The following is a 20136-nucleotide window of genomic DNA, read 5'->3' on the forward strand; positions in this document are numbered from 1 at the left end:
AGGAAAGAAAAGAACCATTCTGAAAGCAAGTGTTGGGGGGTATCGGAATAGCAGCCGTGTTAGTCTGTATTCGCAAAAAGAAAAGGAGTACTTGTGGCACCTTAGAGACTAACCAATTTATTTGAGCATTAGCTTTCGTGAGCTACAGCTCACTTCATCGGATGCATTCAGTGGAAAATACAGTGAGGAGATTTATATACACACAGAACATGAAAAAATGGGTGTTATCATACACACTGTAAGGAGGGTGATCACTTAAGATGAGCTATTACCAGCAGGAGGGGAGGGGGAAGGAAGGTTAGTTGAGGGGGGACCTTTTGTCGATCTTTTGGGGACTACAAAAGGTTTTCTTCTCCCCCCCCCCCGCTGGTAATAGCTCATCTTAAGTGATCACTCTCCTTACAGCGTGTATGATAACACCCATTTTCTCATGTTCTCTGTGTATATAAATCTCCCCACTGTATTTTCCACTGAATGCATCCGATGAAGTGAGCTTTAGCTCACGAAAGCTTATGCTCAAATAAATTGGTTAGTCTCTAAGGTGCCACAAGTACTCCTTTTCTTTTTGCGAATACAGACTAACACGGCTGCTCCTCTGAAACCTGTCATGCTGCTGTGTAAATCTTTGAGTAGAGTTTGCTTAGCTGAAAAAAGTAGTGCTTACACAATTTTAAAGTATTCCTGTATCTGATGAAGAAATTTCACATTTTTGTCATGTCTAGGTTCTGGCTTAAATGAACTTTTCACAAATGTGATAAACACAAATGTACCATTCAGGATTGATAATTTCAGTTTTTCATATTTTTTACTTCCAGTTGAGTGTCTTTCTCTAAAAATTAATTTGGGTGATTCTCAGGGCAGGTCTGCCCTAGAAGCGCTACATCAGCACAGGTTTCAGAGTAACAGCTGTGTTAGTCTGTATTCGCAAAAAGAAAAGGAGGACTTGTGGCACCTTAGAGACTAACCAATTTATTTGAGCATGAGCTTTCGTGAGCTACAGCTCACTTCATCGGATGCATGCCGTGGAAACTGCAGCAGACTTTATATATACACAGAGAATATGAAACAATACCTCCTCCCACCCCACTGTCCTGCTGTTTAGATAAGCTATTACCAGCAGGACAGTGGGGTGGGAGGAGGTATTGTTTCATATTCTCTGTGTGTATATAAAGTCTGCTGCAGTTTCCACGGTATGCATCCGATGAAGTGAGCTGTAGCTCACGAAAGCTCATGCTCAAATAAATTGGTTAGTCTCTAAGGTGCCACAAGTACTCCTTTTCTTTTTACATCAGCACAGGTGCCCCGGTTCAGCTGCACCGCTGTAGTGTGTCTAGTGGAGACACACTCTGCCGACAGGAGATGCTTAGGTCGCTTTGACTTGCGTTGCTCAAGGGGGAGTCTTTTTCACACCTTCGGGTGACGTAAGTTACATCAATTTAAGCAGTAATGCAGAGCTGCCCTTAGCTTGATAACTTGGACAAGACTGTGATGCTGTAACTAGTAAATACTTTATGGACTTGCCTGTTTCCCAAAATAATTGTAAAAGGAAAGTGGTATTGATTCCCACCCCCATCTCCTGCATGATACAAATAGTGTATTTTCATTTGTGACAAACCTATAGATAATTTTTTCATATATCAAAATTCTAAAATTTTTAAAAAATTAAATACAAACAAGGATGAAAAATGGAAGAGTCTATTTGCATGATAGTGTAGGTGGCATTAGGATCATCATGATTACCAGCCTGCACCATCGTAGACTAGCTGAAGAACTCTGGTTGTCTCTTTCATGGGATAGCAAACACCACTCGAGCAAAAAGCTAGAACCAGCTCTGCTTAGTGATCTTGTTGAGAAATTCCTCAGGCCAGAATATTCTACTGAACCAGGTCCCCGTACTGAAACAAAAGGACCTGAATTTTGTAGTGCTTAAATAGAATCCAAATATTAATGGATAAAGTTGTTTGATCCCCCTTCCTCTCTCTCCCCCCACCCCCCTCTGTTTAGACGTATGTTAGTCTTGTGCTTCAGGGAGGCGGTAGGAACAGCAATAACAACACTCTGAAGGTGTGAGAGTGATAAAAACAGGGACTGTCTTTGTCATGTCCCTGTCGCCTGCATTATTTATGAGCTGTTATAAAGCTGATGTAACAGAGTGTTGCTGTATAACCCACTGGAGAATTTTGGCTTTCTGGTAAATGTCAGGCAAATCTTATTGGACATGACATTTAGAAAATTACCACTTGTGGTCTAACATATCTTCACTTAAATACTTTAATGAGAATTAAGCTAATATTATGGTGTAAATAATACTTTATCCATCATCCTCTGCAGTTCTGCTGCACTCCACTCTTAGGTTTTGATTTCAAACTGCTGCAAGCTGTCAGGTTTGCCTTTTGACGAATTGCACAGTTGCACCCTTTCGCAGTTGATCTGCAAGATGAATTTTTGCAATTATTTGATTCAGATAACTTTCATATAAAATGCTGAATGTCACAACAGGCACCAGCTGTCTGTATCAGGAGGGACAAATACAAGATGGGCATCTTTCAACCAATCTAGCACCTTTATTCCTCCTCCTAAGAATTTTCACTAAAAATCTTAAGTTTATGGTATAAAACAAATATAATGGTAGAGCATCATACGGGTGCACAACACCTTATCCAAAAAATCACAGGTGCCTGTCCAGAGGAGATCACTATATTCTAAATTATACCTTACATGGCAAAGGATGACAGTAATAAACATTAAACAACTAAGGTTTATGTGCATCTTATTGGTTCTGTGTATGTAAATATATACACAAAGAATTGGTTTAGTGTCTGGAGTGAGGGTCACTAAAGAGAGTCAAGTGCTGGCCAGCAATGGAAAGGTAACTGAAAGAAGTGAGTTTTGAGAAGAGATTTAGAGGGGGAGGTGCATGGTTAGAGAAGCTATTCCAGCAGTGTCTGCCCTGGATTATACTGGCGATAACTTAGTGCCTGGCTTTATTTACATCTTGGGGAATAGCACGTAAAACTACTCCAGATAAGTATAGACAGTTTATGGCTGTGATATGTGGTGGTGGTGATGATTATGATTAATTTATGTGTGTTCTGACAATGCTCAGAGGCCCAAAGGATTGGGACTCCATTGTACTATGTGCTATACAAAACTGTGAGAGGGCAGTCTTTGTCCCGAAGAGCTTACAGTCTCAATTTTTGCTTCCCCTGTAGTCTGTTTTTATTTTTGAGACAGTTTGGCTTTCCCAAGGGGTATGTCTATGTGTGAACTCTTAGGGATATATTATTACATCGGAATTGGGGATACCCAGTTGATTCCATGGTAGTTTTGGGAGACTGGGGGAAGAAAATGGAGACATTGATTTTCTTTGTTAATAGACTGTACATTAACGATGAACATCTACAAGATGATGGTTTTTAAAAAAAAAATCCTTTGTTACTTAAGGCAAAATACTCCAGACATTTGTTGTTTTGAGGCATTAAATATGTTTTGCAAGGTAATTAAGGAGATTAATGCTAATTATAATTGGTGTCCATTCAAAAATGTCAAACCTATTTAAGCATATTTTTCATAATGGTTGTTAATTAGTGAATTGCATTGAAGTTTACATACACAGAGAAGGAGTTAAATGCTAATCAGAAGATGAGCCATGCCACGGTTGATCTGGTGGACATAAGCAGTCGACAGTTGACTAACATGAGTCCAGCAGTGAGACAGATATGTTGCTTCTTCACTGATCTTATTTCCTTCCACAGTATTTTAAAAAGCAGAAACGGTTAATCCCGGAAAGGACGGTGTGGAAATATTTTGTGCAGTTATGCAGTGCAGTCGAACACATGCACTCCCGCAGGGTGATGCACAGAGGTAACATTAATTCAGTCTCTTTTCACTGAATAATAATATAATGTTCCAATTAGTAAGCGCCCACATTCAAAAACAATTATGCTGATGTTCAGCCAATGCATGTTTAGAGAGAGACTGGTGCTTGCGAGATGGATTTCTCCTTGTCTTTTGCCTCATTGTTAGAAGATTCAGTCCGAAGTGAGTATAGTATTATGAAGATGAGCTGCTTTCTATTCCATACACTGATATTAACTAGAAGTGTCAAACGTGCCATTACAAACGTGTCAGAAGTAAAATGCTGAGACTAGTGGATGCAGCGAACGCTAAGAAATAGTCTTAATTATATTTAGTTCGACCGTAGAGAGAGTTTAGAGGAGTTTTTCTGTCTCGTATGCGGATTTGGGAATATTAATATAAATATGTTCCAGACTTTTTTTATCCCATTCTCAATGTTCATTAATTTTTTCTAGCTCTTGTCTTAGAACTTTTCGTCACTTTGGGCTCTATCCAAAAATTACTTTCCCCCTTATAGTACAAATGAAATGTTTTGTGAAGGACTTGACCCAGGAAGTGCAAATGCACCACAAAGGAGCAAATACCAATCTCTGCTGCTCATTAATTCCGTTCCCTTTACAAGTGGCGAGTGCCTCACTCAATTCGCCAGCAAAGAGAGAACTAGAATTCCGCTCCTATGTAGTCGCCTCTTGCATCCTTCCAGGTATGCCTGATTTAGACTACAATAAATAATAGTAGTCTGTCATATATACAGTCTACTATAATTTAGGGGGAAAGAGGATTCACTAGTGCATACCATGACTTGGGGTTTAGCTTGGGGAAACTAAGCTTCACTTACTTTGACTGTCTTATAAGCTGACAAAATATTTTATATAAAGCCCCCTGTGGTGTCCTCTTGGGCAGGATGTGTTGGGCAGAGTGAGAGCTCTGCTTTGTGAGTGAGATGCATACTCTGCTGGGAGGGCTAGTTACATTATCGTCCAAGTTTTTAGTTGCTTTTCTGAAGAGGGCCTTTCCCTCTTCCCACATTGACTTTTTGCAGTTGTTCATTTTCATTGCAAAGATGAGGGAAGGGTCTGAGTGAAGTGAAGGCAATTCAGCGCTTTCCTGCTTTGCTTTTACGTTATTAGACTTGTAAAACTAAATTGTGCACTCTTTTTTTGTAAGGGAGATGGGGGGAAGCTGTCTGAGACATCCTTTTAAAAAAAAAAAACTTAAAAAAAATTCCAATCCCCCTACCCTCTCCTTGATTAGAACCTGCTGTTCCAGTTTAGAATGATCTTTGCCCCAAATGTTGGACTTGAACAGTCACTCGTCAGACATTTTCTGATTAAAAATGCATTGTGCTAATGCACTGTTGGCTTATGATTTCTTTGAGTTTCCCCAAAATAGTTGCCTCATACAAAACTCTACAGGGAGAGTGTTGCATCTTCTTGTCCTAGCCCTGGAAGCCATTTCTGATTCAATGTAAGGTATGAGGCATTGCAGGGGGCTTGCATTATTTTTACTTTATAAGATGTTCGGATGTTGAAGACAACGTGATCCATGTGGTGGAAACATTCTGCATTCAGATTATGACATTTGTTTCGTTGTATGAGAGTTTCAGCAGGGGTCAATGTGCTAATGCATGAGCCGAACCCTGTTGGAGTCAATAGAAAGAGCGCCAGGTTGGCTCTGGATCAGTCTCATATCCGGATCCATATATAGTGATGTAGATATGCAGTGTTTAGAATGGAAAGACCACTCCATTACTCAAACTTTTTAAATCAAGATTAGATGTTTTTCTAAAAGATACGCTCTTGTTTACCACAGCTGTTGGACTTGAAGCAGGAATTATATGTATGGAAATCCTATGGCCTGTGTCGTGCAGGAGGCCAGATTAAATTATCATAATGATTCCTTCTGGCCTTAAAAATCTATTAACCAACATTTAAACAATCAGCCATTTTTAAAAATGAGAAAATTATTAAGTTAGGCTACTGAAGTGGACCCTTGCTTGGCATGTTCCCTGCATGCTTGTAACTGCATGTTCTATTCACAAGCTAGTTCCAACCCATTGCAGTTCATTTCAATGTGAAAGACACACACAAAATCACATTAATGTATCTTACAAACACATTTGTTACTTACCAGGGGACTGATATTCAGTGAGCAAATTGATAATCAAAGGGAGTGCGTGGCAGAATGAACCATGTACAAGCTCATCCTAATTAGGTGACTTCCCTCTCGTATCCTCAAAATGTACTGAGTGTAATATGGCTCCACCTTCATTAGGAGGGCCTTCCCTCTATTAAGCAACCAATTTTGTTGGGCCCTTGAGTGGCCATTTCTGACAGAAGTCAGAACTGACAATAAAATCCAACTTCCCTAGCGCTCCCCCCCACCCCCCCAAACTTAAGCACAAGACCAGCCTTCCAATAGAACAAACATGTTGCTAACATACAGTTTGCAAATTTGCATCTTAAGCTTGATACAGAAAATATAGAACTTCTATGTAAATCACTGTCCCATTCACAAAATATGGAACAGTTTAGGACATGTAAATCAACCTTTGATATAAGGGGAAAGTCAACCATAATAAATAGTTCTCTGTGTAAATGTGACATTTCCAAAGGGAAGCTGGACTTAAATATTTCTTTGATTTCCATGAGTGAGAGAGGTTACCTCTTTTGTTGTGCTGTTTTCTGACAACTTTTCCATTGCTAATATTTCTGCTGCACTGAGAAGTATATTCTGTTTTTTTTTTTTTTTATGCAACTTGAAGTCTTGGAAGATTCAGCCTATCAAAGCTGTGCAGAAACATGGTTCTGATTGAGTCTCTCTTTTGTGCAGAAAAGGCTCTAGGCTATGTTTCTATTGCAGTATTACAACAGATAACCTTTTGTGGCTTTGACCTTCTCCTTGTCCCTTCTTGCAGACATAAAACCAGCCAATGTGTTTATAACAGCCACAGGAGTGGTGAAGCTGGGAGATCTTGGATTAGGCCGCTTTTTTAGTTCTAAAACCACTGCAGCACATTCCTTAGGTAAGATGGCATTTCTAGCTACTAAACACACTTACACAATGTATAACTGTGACGTTCAAACAAAGTGATATCTGTCCTCTTAATGTGACAAAGGTTGGTTCAGTGGGTACCTCTGACATGTTTTCTGTGATACAAGTTTTAAGTGCTATTTTTATATATATAGTGAGAGAGAGAGTTTCTTTATGCAAATTTTAAATAGTTTTTTTAGTTAAAACTCTCCCTGACATTTTTTTCTGCAGCATTGTTCACCGTGGTAAGTATAATGGTTTCTAATATGTGACTAGGTTGTCGTAGGCATCTTTCTTTATCTAAATAGCACATCTGAGTGTGTGATGCAGTGTGATGTATTTAGAGGATTAATAAACAATAAGATCCAAGATACCTTCTCCCTTTCCTTCATTTCTTTTCTGCACTGATATCCACGGTTGCACCACCACCTTCTTTTGGTAATGTTGATCAGCTCACTCCCTCCAAGATGACATTGCAATTTCTCTCTGAGAATGGGAAGTGTGTAAAAGCACATTTTCAGAGAAGCCCTTCAGTTCACCAGTTCCAAACAAGGATGTTTTCTCAAACAACCACCATAACATCTCAGAGCAACATAAAGCTCTTAGACCTGAGCTGAGTTTCAGGTGAAGGTGTGTGTTTTCTAAACGCTTCCCGTGAACCTGCTCAACAGCAGCGTGGTTTAAAGGTGACTTGCTTTCATAATAAGCTGGTTAAAAATAGTGCAGTAAGGCTTTGAAGTTTTCTGCTATGCAATTATACGTCTTTCAACATCATCCACTGTCCTTGTGTGGTGGTTTGTTTCATAATACTCTTAGTGGCATCTGCAGAAATACTTTTGACCTTTCTGTCTTTAGGAATGACATCACTGTAAGCCTTCATCCCCTGCAATGGGGAGGTAGGGTGTGTGGTATCTAGTTTGATACATCTACTGGACAGATTTTAACAGCACTGTGACAGTCTAGTGGTCAGGCAATGGTAGAGGAGAGCTAAGTGGAAGACTTCAGTGTGGCAATGGCAGTTCTTTTGTATCTCTTAGGAAATAAATATACATTCTGTCTCCAGGGCTGTCAATCTGGCACCTTTCATCAGCCTAAAATTCATTTTATGAACAAAGTTTGTTTATTAGGGAGGTTTTCTGTACGCTCCTGATCCCCACACGGGCTGGTACTGCAGTTGGGATATATCCATCCTTCTACAGCATACCACAATAAGATTTGTAGTTTTAGGATACAGTTGCAGTAGTGTCTGTATAATTATAGTTTGTTTCCAGCAGTGCTTGCCTTGTGCTAGATAGTTACTATATATAAGACAACCTGCTTTCTGCCGCAAAGAGCTTACAGTGCTGAATATTCAAGCTTCTGTAAAGGACACGAAATCAATATTCCACTAATTGCCCAGCAAACTCTTTTGGTTGGGGTTTTTCAGAAACATGAATCTGCAGTCTCTCTGACTCAACAACCATTACTCTTATTCCAGTTAGATAATTTATGGAGCAGCACTGGCTTCAGTGAGAGAGGGTTAACTGTCCTTTCTTTCCCGTTTTGGTGATTCATTGCATTTGTAGTCAAAAGGGGAGGGGAGAAGGGATCTTGCTCTGTTATCCTGGCTAAGAAAATAGACCTTTTCAGTTATCTGGCTTGCTTGACAAATAAGAATCTTGATCACGCTCTGGACGTGATACTATATTGAAGGTTTGGCTAAATTGGTCATTGACAGAACTACAGTGTTAATGTTCTCTGGGCAGTAGTTTGAATTGTAGCTAATAGTGGCTAATATCAGCCCTTAATTGTATCTTTTAAAATGGAATTGAACCCTGAAAAGGGGTGGGTGGGTGCGTGTATGTGTGTGATTAGATGAGGACTGTTCAGAGTTCCATAGATGCGGCAGAAGAAACTACCATTTTTATTCCTTTTCATACAGGAATAACAATAGTAGGTTTCACTCTCTTGCCATCAGGCTCATTATTTGAAAAACAGGCAAAGGCTTAAAGTGCTTTGAGCTCAGCAGCATGGTCGGTGGAAGGCACAAGATGCAAAGTGCATTATGGTGATTTAGGCTTCTCTTTGTCTTGTCATAAGTTTTCAAGAGAGAACAATGGCCATTGATACCTGGTGGTATCTTCTTCTTCCTAGAGTTAGGTTGTTTTACTTAATAGTACTTAAAACCTCCCACCTCTGTAGCAAACCAGGTTTTGAGGATCCATTTCCTTTGGAAGTATTTCAGAAACATTTCTAGGTTTCAGAGTAACAGCCGTGTTAGTCTGTATTCGCAAAAAGAAAAGGAGGACTTGTGGCACCTTAGAGACTAACCAATTTATTTGAGCATGAGCTTTCGTGAGCTACAGCTCACTTCATTTCTAATTACTTGCTTTAACAAGGCATTAAGCATCTGCTACTGTAGCATGAAAACTAAGCCTAAAAGGATCCAAGCTGATCCAGACTTAGGATGAGATGAAATCCACAACACACGCCATTTTATTTAACAAAGTATGTGATGACATAGTGTGTGTGTACTGATGTTTGTACGTAGATGTCTGTAATATGTACATGTAGATTATTAGACTGTGTACACACACAATTTATTTGAGCACTGTCAGCGTTCGGTGTGCTGTACAGATTATAACGGAAGACTCTGCCCCAAGAAGTTTACGGTGAATTAGACTGGCATACACTTACAGCATACAATATACTTGGTGAGTGGAAAGTAAAGGCCCAGTGTAGTGCAGATGTCATTTGTGTTGTTGTGTTATGCACATAGCTGTTCATGTTAATGCATTGAAATAGTAAGTGGGAGAGTTGTATTTAGTACCACTGTAGGATTTCACTGCATTTTTTTTTACTTCTCTGATTTCTTCAGCGAGAGATTCTACAGTGATGAGGGCCACAGTACCTGTGTAGGTAGATAGATAGAACTTCTATACAGGATTTTTTTTTTTTACCCTCACAGTGAGAGGTAATTGGAAATTTAGAGCATAATTAATTGTTGTACATTATTAATGCAATACCTTCCGCACTAAAATGTAAATTGTTGCATGGATACCATGTGACTGTTAATATACAAGTATCCGATAAGTGCTTTATCTCATCCAATGCTTATTTCTAACACCGAAACTTCATATCAATTGTGGAAAATTAATTTACTATGTTGTTTCAAAGATATTAGAGTTATGAAAACAAATAGAAATGGATATAAAATTAGCAAAGCAAACTATAATTACTTGTTATAAAAGTATCAGAGGGGTAGCTGTGTTAGTTTGGATCTGTAAAAGCGGCGAAGAGTCCTGTGGCACCTTATAGACTAACAGACGTATTGGAGCATAAGCTACCATGGGTGAATACCCACTTCGTTGGATACATGGATACATGTCTGTAAGGTGCCACAGGACTCTTTGCTGCTGTTATAAAAGGCAGCCCTGCTAAAAATCAGACAGTAAGAGATGCAGTAGGAATTTTCAAAAACCTATGACAAATGTACACTTGTTCTCATTACCCAACAAACATCCTTAAATATCACTGTAATCACACACTTCTGTTTATTCCCCTATTTCCACAATTCGAGTGGTGTGATTCCAGACATTTTCAAACAGTTCCTATGTTTGAATAATACACCTTTCTAGTGTATGCAAGATGATAAACAGCATGAATGGTTTTTTCTTTATATTAAGGGACTGTATATAAAATTTGATATTTCATGTAAACTTTGTTACTGTGCATTATTTATAAAGCTCTAGATGACTATATGGTTTGCATCATACCGATACAAGATTTTAGTTTTTGAGAGCATAAAGCGTTTACTATTCCAGAGCATTGTTTATCTTTTTAACTCTGTCACCTCTTTTTAAGTAAAAGGTGTGATCGCCTCAGAGAGGTTGCTTCTTTTCTTTTCCTAGTTAATTATATCTGTATATTGTATTAACATGTTCAAAAATACTGAAGTCTTAGCTCACTAAAGAGCAAGTGCCTCTATTTAAGTTCTTTACCATTAGTTCCCAAGGTCAGTTTTGGACTACACAAGGTGTTTATTTCACTCTGTATTTCTCACATTCAGCAGAAGAGTCTAGCTTAAATTGCCACTACCTGCACTGAATCGACATTTATTTGATAATTGTGTCATGTGCACCACTGAGGTTTTTAAGCATACAGAAAAACAGAGAAGACGTATGAACCTTTGTGGTTAAAAAAAGATGTAATAGCAAGCGAGGTACTTCTAAAATGTACGTACTCAAAATATTAGGACAGTTTTATTTTACTGTCAGATTTCAGTCTAGAAAGTATTTATAAAAAGAGAAAAAAAATCCCCATCAGAGTAAGTTAAAATCACATCATCAGGAATGGGCAAAAATATGATCATGTCCAATAATTTGATTTTATCTAGTTTGACTGCTGTGCTTATTATATTAATAAGAATAAATTGGGGCTTGGAAACTGGCCGAACATGTAAACCAGGCTTGTGACCTTTATCAGAGCTCGTCTTTCTTAATTGAGAAAGGGCATGTAGTAAGAGTTGAAGCTCCTCTCTGTGGATCCTGCCCTTCCTCCAAAGAATTAGCATCCTGAAAGCAAAATGAAAACCAATGTGAAAAGGTAAAGGAATCTAGGTTTCCAAGGGGGAAAAGAGCTGTTCAGAGTGATGCTTGTTTCCAAATAAAAAGTACATTCTTGCATTCAAAAAAGAAAACGTTTGGAGAAAATTGTTTGGAGAAAAATATTTGGAGTAATAGCAGGTTTTACGTAATTGGCTAGATTTGTAGTTTTGTAGCAGCAAGAAACAGAGTCTGGTTTAGAAAGGTTTTTTTCATTTGCAAATTTACATTTTAGTAAGTGCGAATGATATTTCATGCATATTTTATATTTAAGATAGCTAGATATAGATAGATATGATCTTATACAGGCCTAGTCTGTGGTATCTGATACTTCCTGTAGCTATGTTGCCCTAGCAACCACCCTGAACCATAATTTCTAAGGCTGCTGACCCATGAATTGAACACAGGGCTTATGCAAATATATTCATCTAATTTTTTTCTTTCTTTGTATTTCCTACTCTCAGACTGGCATAAAAGGGCATTCGGCAGCACCACAACCCGCCTGACAGGTGTACTATCTGGCCGTGGCAGCACAGCCGCCTCAGTGTCAGAAATGGAAGCCATAATTAGAGCAAGGAACAGAATGAATGTCAAACGAATTACCAGGCAGCAGATCATATTTGTCAGGAAGGATTGGATACATAACAATTAAGTGACAGTACACGCCGGGGTAATGAAAGAAAAATGAAAGATTTGCCCATACACAGCTCACAAGATACAAGCGAGTGTCTTGCTTGGAGCAACAGCAGGCTGCACGACAAATTATGTGGCCGGATTTTGAGGCTCCTGTTTCACCACCATAGTCTGCATTCATAAAACAAGAGAAAGGGAGGCCCACTTCCTGATAGACAGACCTGCAAAAACACATGAACAAACAAACAAAAACTTGGATGTGTGCTGGTCCCACTTGGCCCTGACTGCAGTAAAACCAGCATCCTGTATTAATAAGGAAGGGAAGTGTGTTGGATGAATGGTAAACCCCACAAATAAAATGGTCAAATCGACTTTTCCTAGATGGTTAGAGGAATAACGTGTGGGAACTTGTAGGGTACCACATATTCTGCTGCTGCTCTTTTCACTGTAAAGAGATCCCTTGTTCTCAAAGTCTATGTTATTGCAGGGACCACTCTTCATTGCTCAGTGCTTTACCTGAAATCTTCCACATTTTAAAGCAAACCCTTGCAGCTGAATTACTTGCTAAGGTGTATTTTATTAGCTGCCATTGCCAGGTAGCAGTGCTGCCCTTCTGACCTGTCTCCAGTTAAAGAAATTGCTCTCTCCCTCCCTGGATAAATCCCAGGTTTTAGCTGGAAAGGAGAGTGGAGATGCATATCATTAAAACTTCCAGTTATTAAGATTTTTTCCCCAAAACAGAGAGAGTCTTTGGTAAGTGGGATTTTTTTTAAAACTTCATTTCTTTGGAGAAAATATTGCTTAACCCTTTTCACGAAAAACAAAAAATGTACATTCCAATTCTTTTGTTTATTGCCGTGCATGCGTAATTACATTTAAAATCTTCCCTTTTGCTTAGGTATTTCCCTTTTTGTACAATATGGTACCCCCTTGACTCCCCATTTCCCTGCTAGGTACAAGAAGTTATTAAATTTAACCTAATTCCTCCTGTCCAGTAACAAAAGTGAAATCAGATGTAACAATTGGATTTCTGTTGTTTCCCACCCACGGTGCATAGCAGCTTCAGAGTTACAGTGGCTTTCTTCCAGCAAGTAACAGGAATGAGCAGAGTTGCAGTTTTCCCACACTATCTTTTCCATATGTTGCTCTTTAAACTTGTCTTAAAACCCCTTTGTAAAGACCATGTTATACATTTCATCATTCCTTTTCTGAACTTCAGTGAGATGAGCAAAAAGAGGAATAAATCATCATTGCATGGTATTCTATCATGCTTTGTGTAAAGCTGTTAAATACGTCTCACAGCATAAGTTAGGACAGTTTTAAGAGAAGATTGTTAACAGCAGAACATGGTCAAATATTGACTAAAAATTGAACACTAAATTGATGTAGTTTTGGTTTCTTATTAAATGTACCAAACATTTACCTGGTACAACAATTAAATAGCTTATAGATAATTTCCATCAATGTTAAAATTGACTGCTTTTTTATTAAATTGATTACCGTATTTTTTTATTAACGAAAATCCTGTCTGGTGGTATAATCAAAAATTGCAGGTTTGCATAAAAATATTGAAAAAAAAATACTTTGACATTTGTTTTGCCAAATAGACTCTCATTTCCTTGTGTCAGAGCAGATTTTCTTTTTGGGGATACCACCATACATGACAGACCTTCTCAAAACAGAACACACAAATAGCCATTGATCAGGCTGAGTGTGGGTTGCTGAATACGCATTCCTTCTGTGTTATCTGCTCTGCTAGAGGGCAATGAGGGAGTACGCCTTTTGTCTTGAGAAGATCTGGTGCACAAATACACTGGTCCCCATTGTTCTGCTTGCCAAGCCAGTGTGCCATTCCAAGCAGATTCATGGTACATTTAGAACTGCAATGACTAGAAAACAGGCCTCATTGAGAAACAAAGGACAGAGGAAACCTGTGCTTAAAATTTTAATTGCCCATCTTTTCAGTGTTCTGAGAATGTTTGTTTGTTCTTTTGGTACCTGGCAGTAGATACAGTATTTGTGGGATAAAATGCAAACTTCTAATCAAAGAATTGTTGATTAATTTATTGTTATGGTTAATAGATATAATTGGAGTACATAACAGATAAAAGGATTTTTGATTATTTGCAGTAGGTGGATTGTTCCTAATGGAATACTGTCTAAGTTGTATCACAACTCTTTGTAATCTACTTGTTGCATTAATCTCTCATAATTCCTTTTCTTATTTGCATGTAATCTTCTTGCTGTAGGAATAAGTAGATTTCAATCAAATCTTTCTTTAAGTTATTGGAATGGAATTCATACTTCAGGGTGATACCTGAAGGAATTTAGAGTAAACTTATTTCATGCTTTTGACCATTCTTTCACCTTTATCTTGCTTGTAAGAATCTGCATAGACTCTGCTATGGAGACAGCATGCTCGTCTCCTGTCAAGAAACTCAGCAATCTTGTGGTAGTTCTACAACTAATGAATGAATAAAGCCAGAGCAACATAAGGTGCTATGCCATCTCAATTTGACTTGACTGAGTCTCTCAAACTGCTGTTGGATTTTTCTTTTTCTTGTAACAGGAGAAGCTGCAGTGCATCCAGTCTCAACTGACCACTTTCATTATTGTAGACCATGCTTATCCTGGGTGATTGAGAATAGGAGACAATTGCTGGGTGTTTATAGGTTTCAGAGGGGTAGCTGCGTTAGTCTGCATCAGTAAAAATGAGGAGCTCCTGTGGCACCTTAGAGACTAACAAATTTATTTGGGCATAAGCTTCCGAGGGTTATATCCCACGAAAGCTTATGCCCAAATAAATTTGTTAGTCTCTAAGGTGCCACAAGGACTCCTCGTTGTATTTTTGGATGTTTACAGTTCAAGGTTTCAAGAGATTACAAAGGACTAGGAGTAGGTGAACTGTCTTAAAAATTTTAATAGTAGCTTACAAAAGTAAGAGTTCAGTGCCTTTCAATAGGAAGATTAGGATTCTTTTCAGTAAGTGTGCATCAAAGTATGAAAACTTTTTGTTTTGGCATTTAGAGCCTCATGTAGCAATGTGATGACTAGACTCCTTCTTAGGATAGCTGTAAATTCTTCTATGTAACAATTTACAGGCTTATTTTAAGAGATGAGGCACTTGAGAGTTGTGAGTACTGATTTCCTCTTTGAATTAGGGCCTTTGATTTTACTTGTACGAAATACATATTATGCTTGAACCATATTAAAAAGTGATTTTCTAACTCTGTAGTTATGACGCTTCAATATGTGTCTTGCATATCAATGGCAAGACGACAATCCTCAACATTTAAAATTATTTATTTGAAACATTTCTTAAACTAAGTTAGACCTGTGTGGCATCTGAGTTTTCTGAGGCCTGGTCTTCGCCTTTTCAGATGTAATGAGCATGTTTCAAAAACTACAGGTATTTCAATACATTGCAAAGTATGTTTAGAGAGAAGTGGGAACATCTCTGGAATGAAGGAATGCTTTAATCAGTTTTACCCTGTGGAGGCCCATGTCGTGTTCCGATATTTCTTGGTTTGAAAATGGGAATACTCTAAAGACACAATAAAGGTCAGAATTTGTTAGGTTCTTCTTTCATATTCAGAACTCTGTTCACTGCTGGGAGAAAGCAAAGCGATAGATTCAGAAACACAGTTCAGTATTTCCTTGTCAAATTGCCTTTCAGTTTATATCACAACCAGTTGTGACTCTGACATTTGATTGACCAATTTCAAGTAGATACTTTAATTTTCTATATTTTTCAAAATCACATAAACCCTCTAAAATATTTTGAAACTCTCTACCCTTTTCAGTCTGACAGTCTGCCTGAAGGCAATGGGAGGGCTGCGTGAGAGAACATGGCCACAGGAGAGTGTTGAATACTTTAGTTTTAAGCTAGGAGAAGAATAGAGGGAGAACCCTAACAGTATAAATTAGATTTTATCCTTGTTTCCGTTTGTGAAGAACCAGGAAACAGTTTCATAGGGAACTCTGATCCCTGAATACATTGTATTTGCACAGGAAAGAACTCTGATAGAACCCAGCATACGAAAAGTTAAAACAAACAAAAAAACTCACATTAAAACCAAGAAGCCAGCAGTGATGATTTTAATGATGACAGAAGACGCCCCTCATGCTACCTTAAAGTGCTTTACAAGGATGGGTGAGCATTGTCACCACCGTGTTACAGAAGGGGAAACCAAGGCATAGAAGTGACATACCCATTTGTCCCGAAGTGATTCAGTGGCAGAGTTGGGAAAAGAACCTAAATCTTTTTACTCCTAGTTTGGTTCCATAGTCTCACACTCCCAGTTTGACTCAAAGAATATTTGAGAGGGAGGGAATATGAATCTTACATTTACAGTACTACCTTTGCATATATTTTTGAGATGTGGGAAACAAATGGGCTAGCTGCCCATAATCTACCTGCTGAAGAATCAGCCTCTCCTTCACTGGATGTTACAAATGACCCAGAGGTGTTCTGGTGTCCTGGGATGGTTTAGCTGTAGCAAATACAGTACCTATGATAGAAGGAATAAGCATCGGTTTGATATCACTCAAGTATGGCAGTGTTCAAGAGAAGTGCTTAGATTTTCAGAGGTGGAATGGGAAGATGCTGACTTTAGTCATAAACCTCTCTACTGTTCTGTGATCTTTATAACTTAAGAAGCATTATTCTACCAGGTGGTGATTAATAGTGAATCTGAACAATATTTGGTATTTTCAGCAGGGCAAATGCCAAAGAAAGTTTCTGATTAATAGTCTCCGATTAGACTGTTCTTGTCAAATTGACTAATGTAATGCATTGGTAAGCCCTGGCTGATTAAATTGGAAGTCTTGTGCAGTTTTCTAGAAGATGCTCATTACAGGAGATTCCCACATAATGTTGGACAGGCCATAAAGAGAATTGGGCTTGTCAGTCTTTTATCATGACACTTATTTAAAAATTAATGTATCATTTTTGAAATGCAGAGACCTGCTTGTTCATATATTTGCTGACAACACTACAGTAATGATAGGTAAATGTGCAAGGTAGAGTTTATAGAATCAGCTCAGGCATGGGCTGCCCCACAAACCTATTTAATATAATGGAACAGCGTAATGCACAAAAATCAAATAAGGAATATGACGCATTCATCCGTATTATAAACACTGTCATTCTGCCTTGATCGAAGATCGCTTTCAGGCATTATTCAAAACGACAATTTTAAATTGAACAAAGCCTTCCAAACAGACCCATGCTAACATGGAAAGCAAGGCCATAACTTTCAAGCCCACACACTGTTATTTACTGTGAGCTTGTCATGCAGTGACCCAGAACAACTGATTTCAAGAACACTTAAGGCTGGAGGCCACCGGTGGTACCAAAGCATACTGAGACTTATGGGAATAAGAGTATAAATGTTCTCCATGTTTATTCCTACCACTGCATGTTCTGGAATTTACTCAGTTAATTTCAGACAGTAACAGGGTGACTGAAAGCACAGGCTTTCAGTTGCAGTCATGCATCTATCTGTGTCAAGTGTCCTGGACTGTTGTGATATCAGAGGTAACTCAATCGGCCCTCACCCACTACAGCTAATTTGCATGCAACAGTTTCACTGGTTGTGTGAGGGAGATTGCTGAGGTTACTTAGCCCAAGTGCGTGGACAGCATGGGCTTTGAGATACTAGTACTTGTTATCGTTTGCTTCCACCCCTCTCATTTCCAACGTTCTCACACACTTGTAGACCTTGTTTCTGTTTAATCTTGCATGGTTTAGCACCAGAAAGGCCCACTGACTTACACTCTGCTCAGAAGTCTACAATTTATTTGCAGCCAGAGTTTTGAATGAAGAAATTGTGGATGTAACATGAGGCAATTTAACATTTGCCACTTTAAGGTCACTAGTAGAAGGTTAGGTAGGAATACCAAGATCAGAAAAAGAACAATTAACCGAGGGTTTGACAAGCAGAGAAAGAAAAAAAGATAACTGAACCCTGGATGTTTTTTATAAATGGAGTAGCCAAGAATTATTGGATGTAATTGAGGATACCAGGGTATCTTGTATTTTCAGTCCCACTAAATTGATTTGGGATTAAAATGTGTTTCACTGGTACAAGGGATTTATTAGTAATTATTTCAAACTCCTGTCCAAAGATGCCCTGGCAAATTTATCATTAGAAAATACAAACTTTGGAAACAGAGTTGAAAGCTCATAGCTCTGAGTATGACGGAGAACTGCAAAAGAGTTTTTAATTCTGGAATTTTATAGATCATCCTGGCTCTTTCAGAAAAGTTTTTGAATGCCTACTTTATTACTACTATTTCTCCACTATAGCAAATGGTCTCTTGAGATCTCAAAGAGCTCGTTAGAGGAAAGGTATCTTATCACATTTGGAGCTGGTCTGTCAGGCAGCTGGTTCAGTGTGTGTCAAGTGAACATATTCAATTGATCTGCTGTCACAGGATTCCTGTTTTAGTAGTGAATGTTCATAACATCTAACCTGCGGCTTCATGTGCCGTTGAGCGAACCAAGTGGAGAGTGATCATTTACCATTGTTCTGTATAAGCAATACAGTCCAAAAGTGCCCAGAAAGGTGGAAAAGAAGATTGTTTTCCTCAAAGTTCAAAACCATAAAATTATCACAGTAATGCCCGTCTGTTCTTTATCTGATTTTTTCTACCTTAGTATGGTTCTAAAAAAGAACATTTCTTCCATAGTCTTTTGAAACCATTGCTTATTTCATAATTGTGCAAACAATCTCCAATGTGTGGTTTGCCAGAGCCATTGCACTTCACGAAGATAAACATCTGTACTTCATCTAGATCAAACTCTGTTGGTCTTTAGAAAGATAATTCCTGTTTTTTTTTTTTTTGCTTGCTTTGTTACAGTGGGAACTCCATACTATATGTCCCCAGAAAGAATACATGAAAATGGCTATAACTTTAAATCTGATATCTGGTCTTTGGGCTGTTTATTGTATGAGGTAAGCATCTCTAACTTTTTCATCTTTGCATAAACAAGCACATAATAAAAGAAAACAGGAATGAATGAAGTAAACAGTTTAACTCAATCCTGTTTACATCTGATTTCTGTGAAACCCTATAAAATCTTCGTTATCTTGAGTTCTTTTTGAGTATTTTAAAAAGAAAGATATTAAACAGATTTTATTCAGAGCTGGTTTAGTGCATCACAGTAAATATTAGAGATACAGATAGCAGCAAGCCAATTTGTCTCATTCTTTACTCCTATAAGCTGGGCAGTTATTGGAAGAGCATATTTAGAACTCTTTCCTAAATACTAAGTTTGTTTTAAAGACCAAACGTGTCATTTTAATGTAATTTAGTGTAAAGAGCAATGAGTTCTGAAGAGTTGAAATACTTTGACCTTCCAGAGCTCTTGATGAAGAAAACTACTGTGGTTTTTAAATGAATTTACTGTTCCCACTGAGAGGATTTAGTTAGATTTTTTTTTTTAAGTGTTTAAAGCCATGCAAAACCATGTAAGAATATAGTTTTCAAAGCAGAGATCCTTATTGTGAACTACATAGTTTTACATACTTAGTGTGTTCTACATACTAGATATATTAAGAAGAAAGTTACTCTTGATACTATGATTTTGTGAGAACGCTATGCCATTAGATTTTTCAAGTGTTCAGAAAAATGATCAATTAATGGTATTTGAGATCCATAAAAAAAGTTGTATTCATTTAAACAAATAGTACGGTTACATTATAAATATATGAAACAGCTTTGGGTTCAAGTGAGGGTACCCAAAATTTAGAAAGTGCATGGTACGACACTCCCACCCCCCCAAATTTCAGTTGAGAGCCCACTATAATGTTATAACCCAGGGCCACTTCAAAGCTTTGGATGCTTACGTATTTTGGTTGTTTTTTCCTGGTTAATTAAAGGATTGTCAAAATGAAATGATGGTTGTCATTGCAACTTTTCACAATCGTGGAAAAAAAATCAAAATACAAATACCTGGCATAAACTGATCAGACAGTACAGCAACTTTAGCTAGGTTTCTGCATAAAATAGAGAAACCCTACTT

At 38.1% G+C, this 20136-nt stretch overlaps 1 protein-coding gene and 1 long non-coding RNA gene across 8 annotated transcripts in view; one reads left to right on the top strand and one right to left on the bottom strand.

The window, feature by feature from the left end:
* NEK6 (NIMA related kinase 6) overlaps positions 1-20136 on the top strand; it is a 106914-nt gene that overhangs the window by 71255 nt on the left and 15523 nt on the right. For 6 of the 7 annotated variants that reach the window (XM_073314020.2, XM_073314017.2, XM_073314014.2 and 3 more), the window contains 3 exons: positions 3756-3864; positions 6776-6883; positions 18972-19066. In XM_073314020.2, coding sequence (XP_073170121.1) covers positions 3756-3864; positions 6776-6883; positions 18972-19066 — 312 coding nt within the window. Of the gene's footprint in view, positions 1-3755; positions 3865-6775; positions 6884-11938; positions 12280-18971; positions 19067-20136 lie in introns of those variants that run through there. The other variant, XM_073314021.2, reaches the window with a different exon arrangement.
* Positions 9190-17213, bottom strand: LOC140899129 (uncharacterized). The gene is made up of 2 exons (XR_012155224.1): positions 16524-17213; positions 9190-12328 (listed from the first exon to the last, which is right to left on the bottom strand). It is a non-coding gene; the product is annotated as an uncharacterized LOC140899129 (long non-coding RNA).

Source organism: Lepidochelys kempii, chromosome 16, assembly GCF_965140285.1.
Source record: "Lepidochelys kempii isolate rLepKem1 chromosome 16, rLepKem1.hap1, whole genome shotgun sequence".
In the NCBI taxonomy this organism is placed as follows: domain Eukaryota; kingdom Metazoa; phylum Chordata; order Testudines; family Cheloniidae; genus Lepidochelys; species Lepidochelys kempii.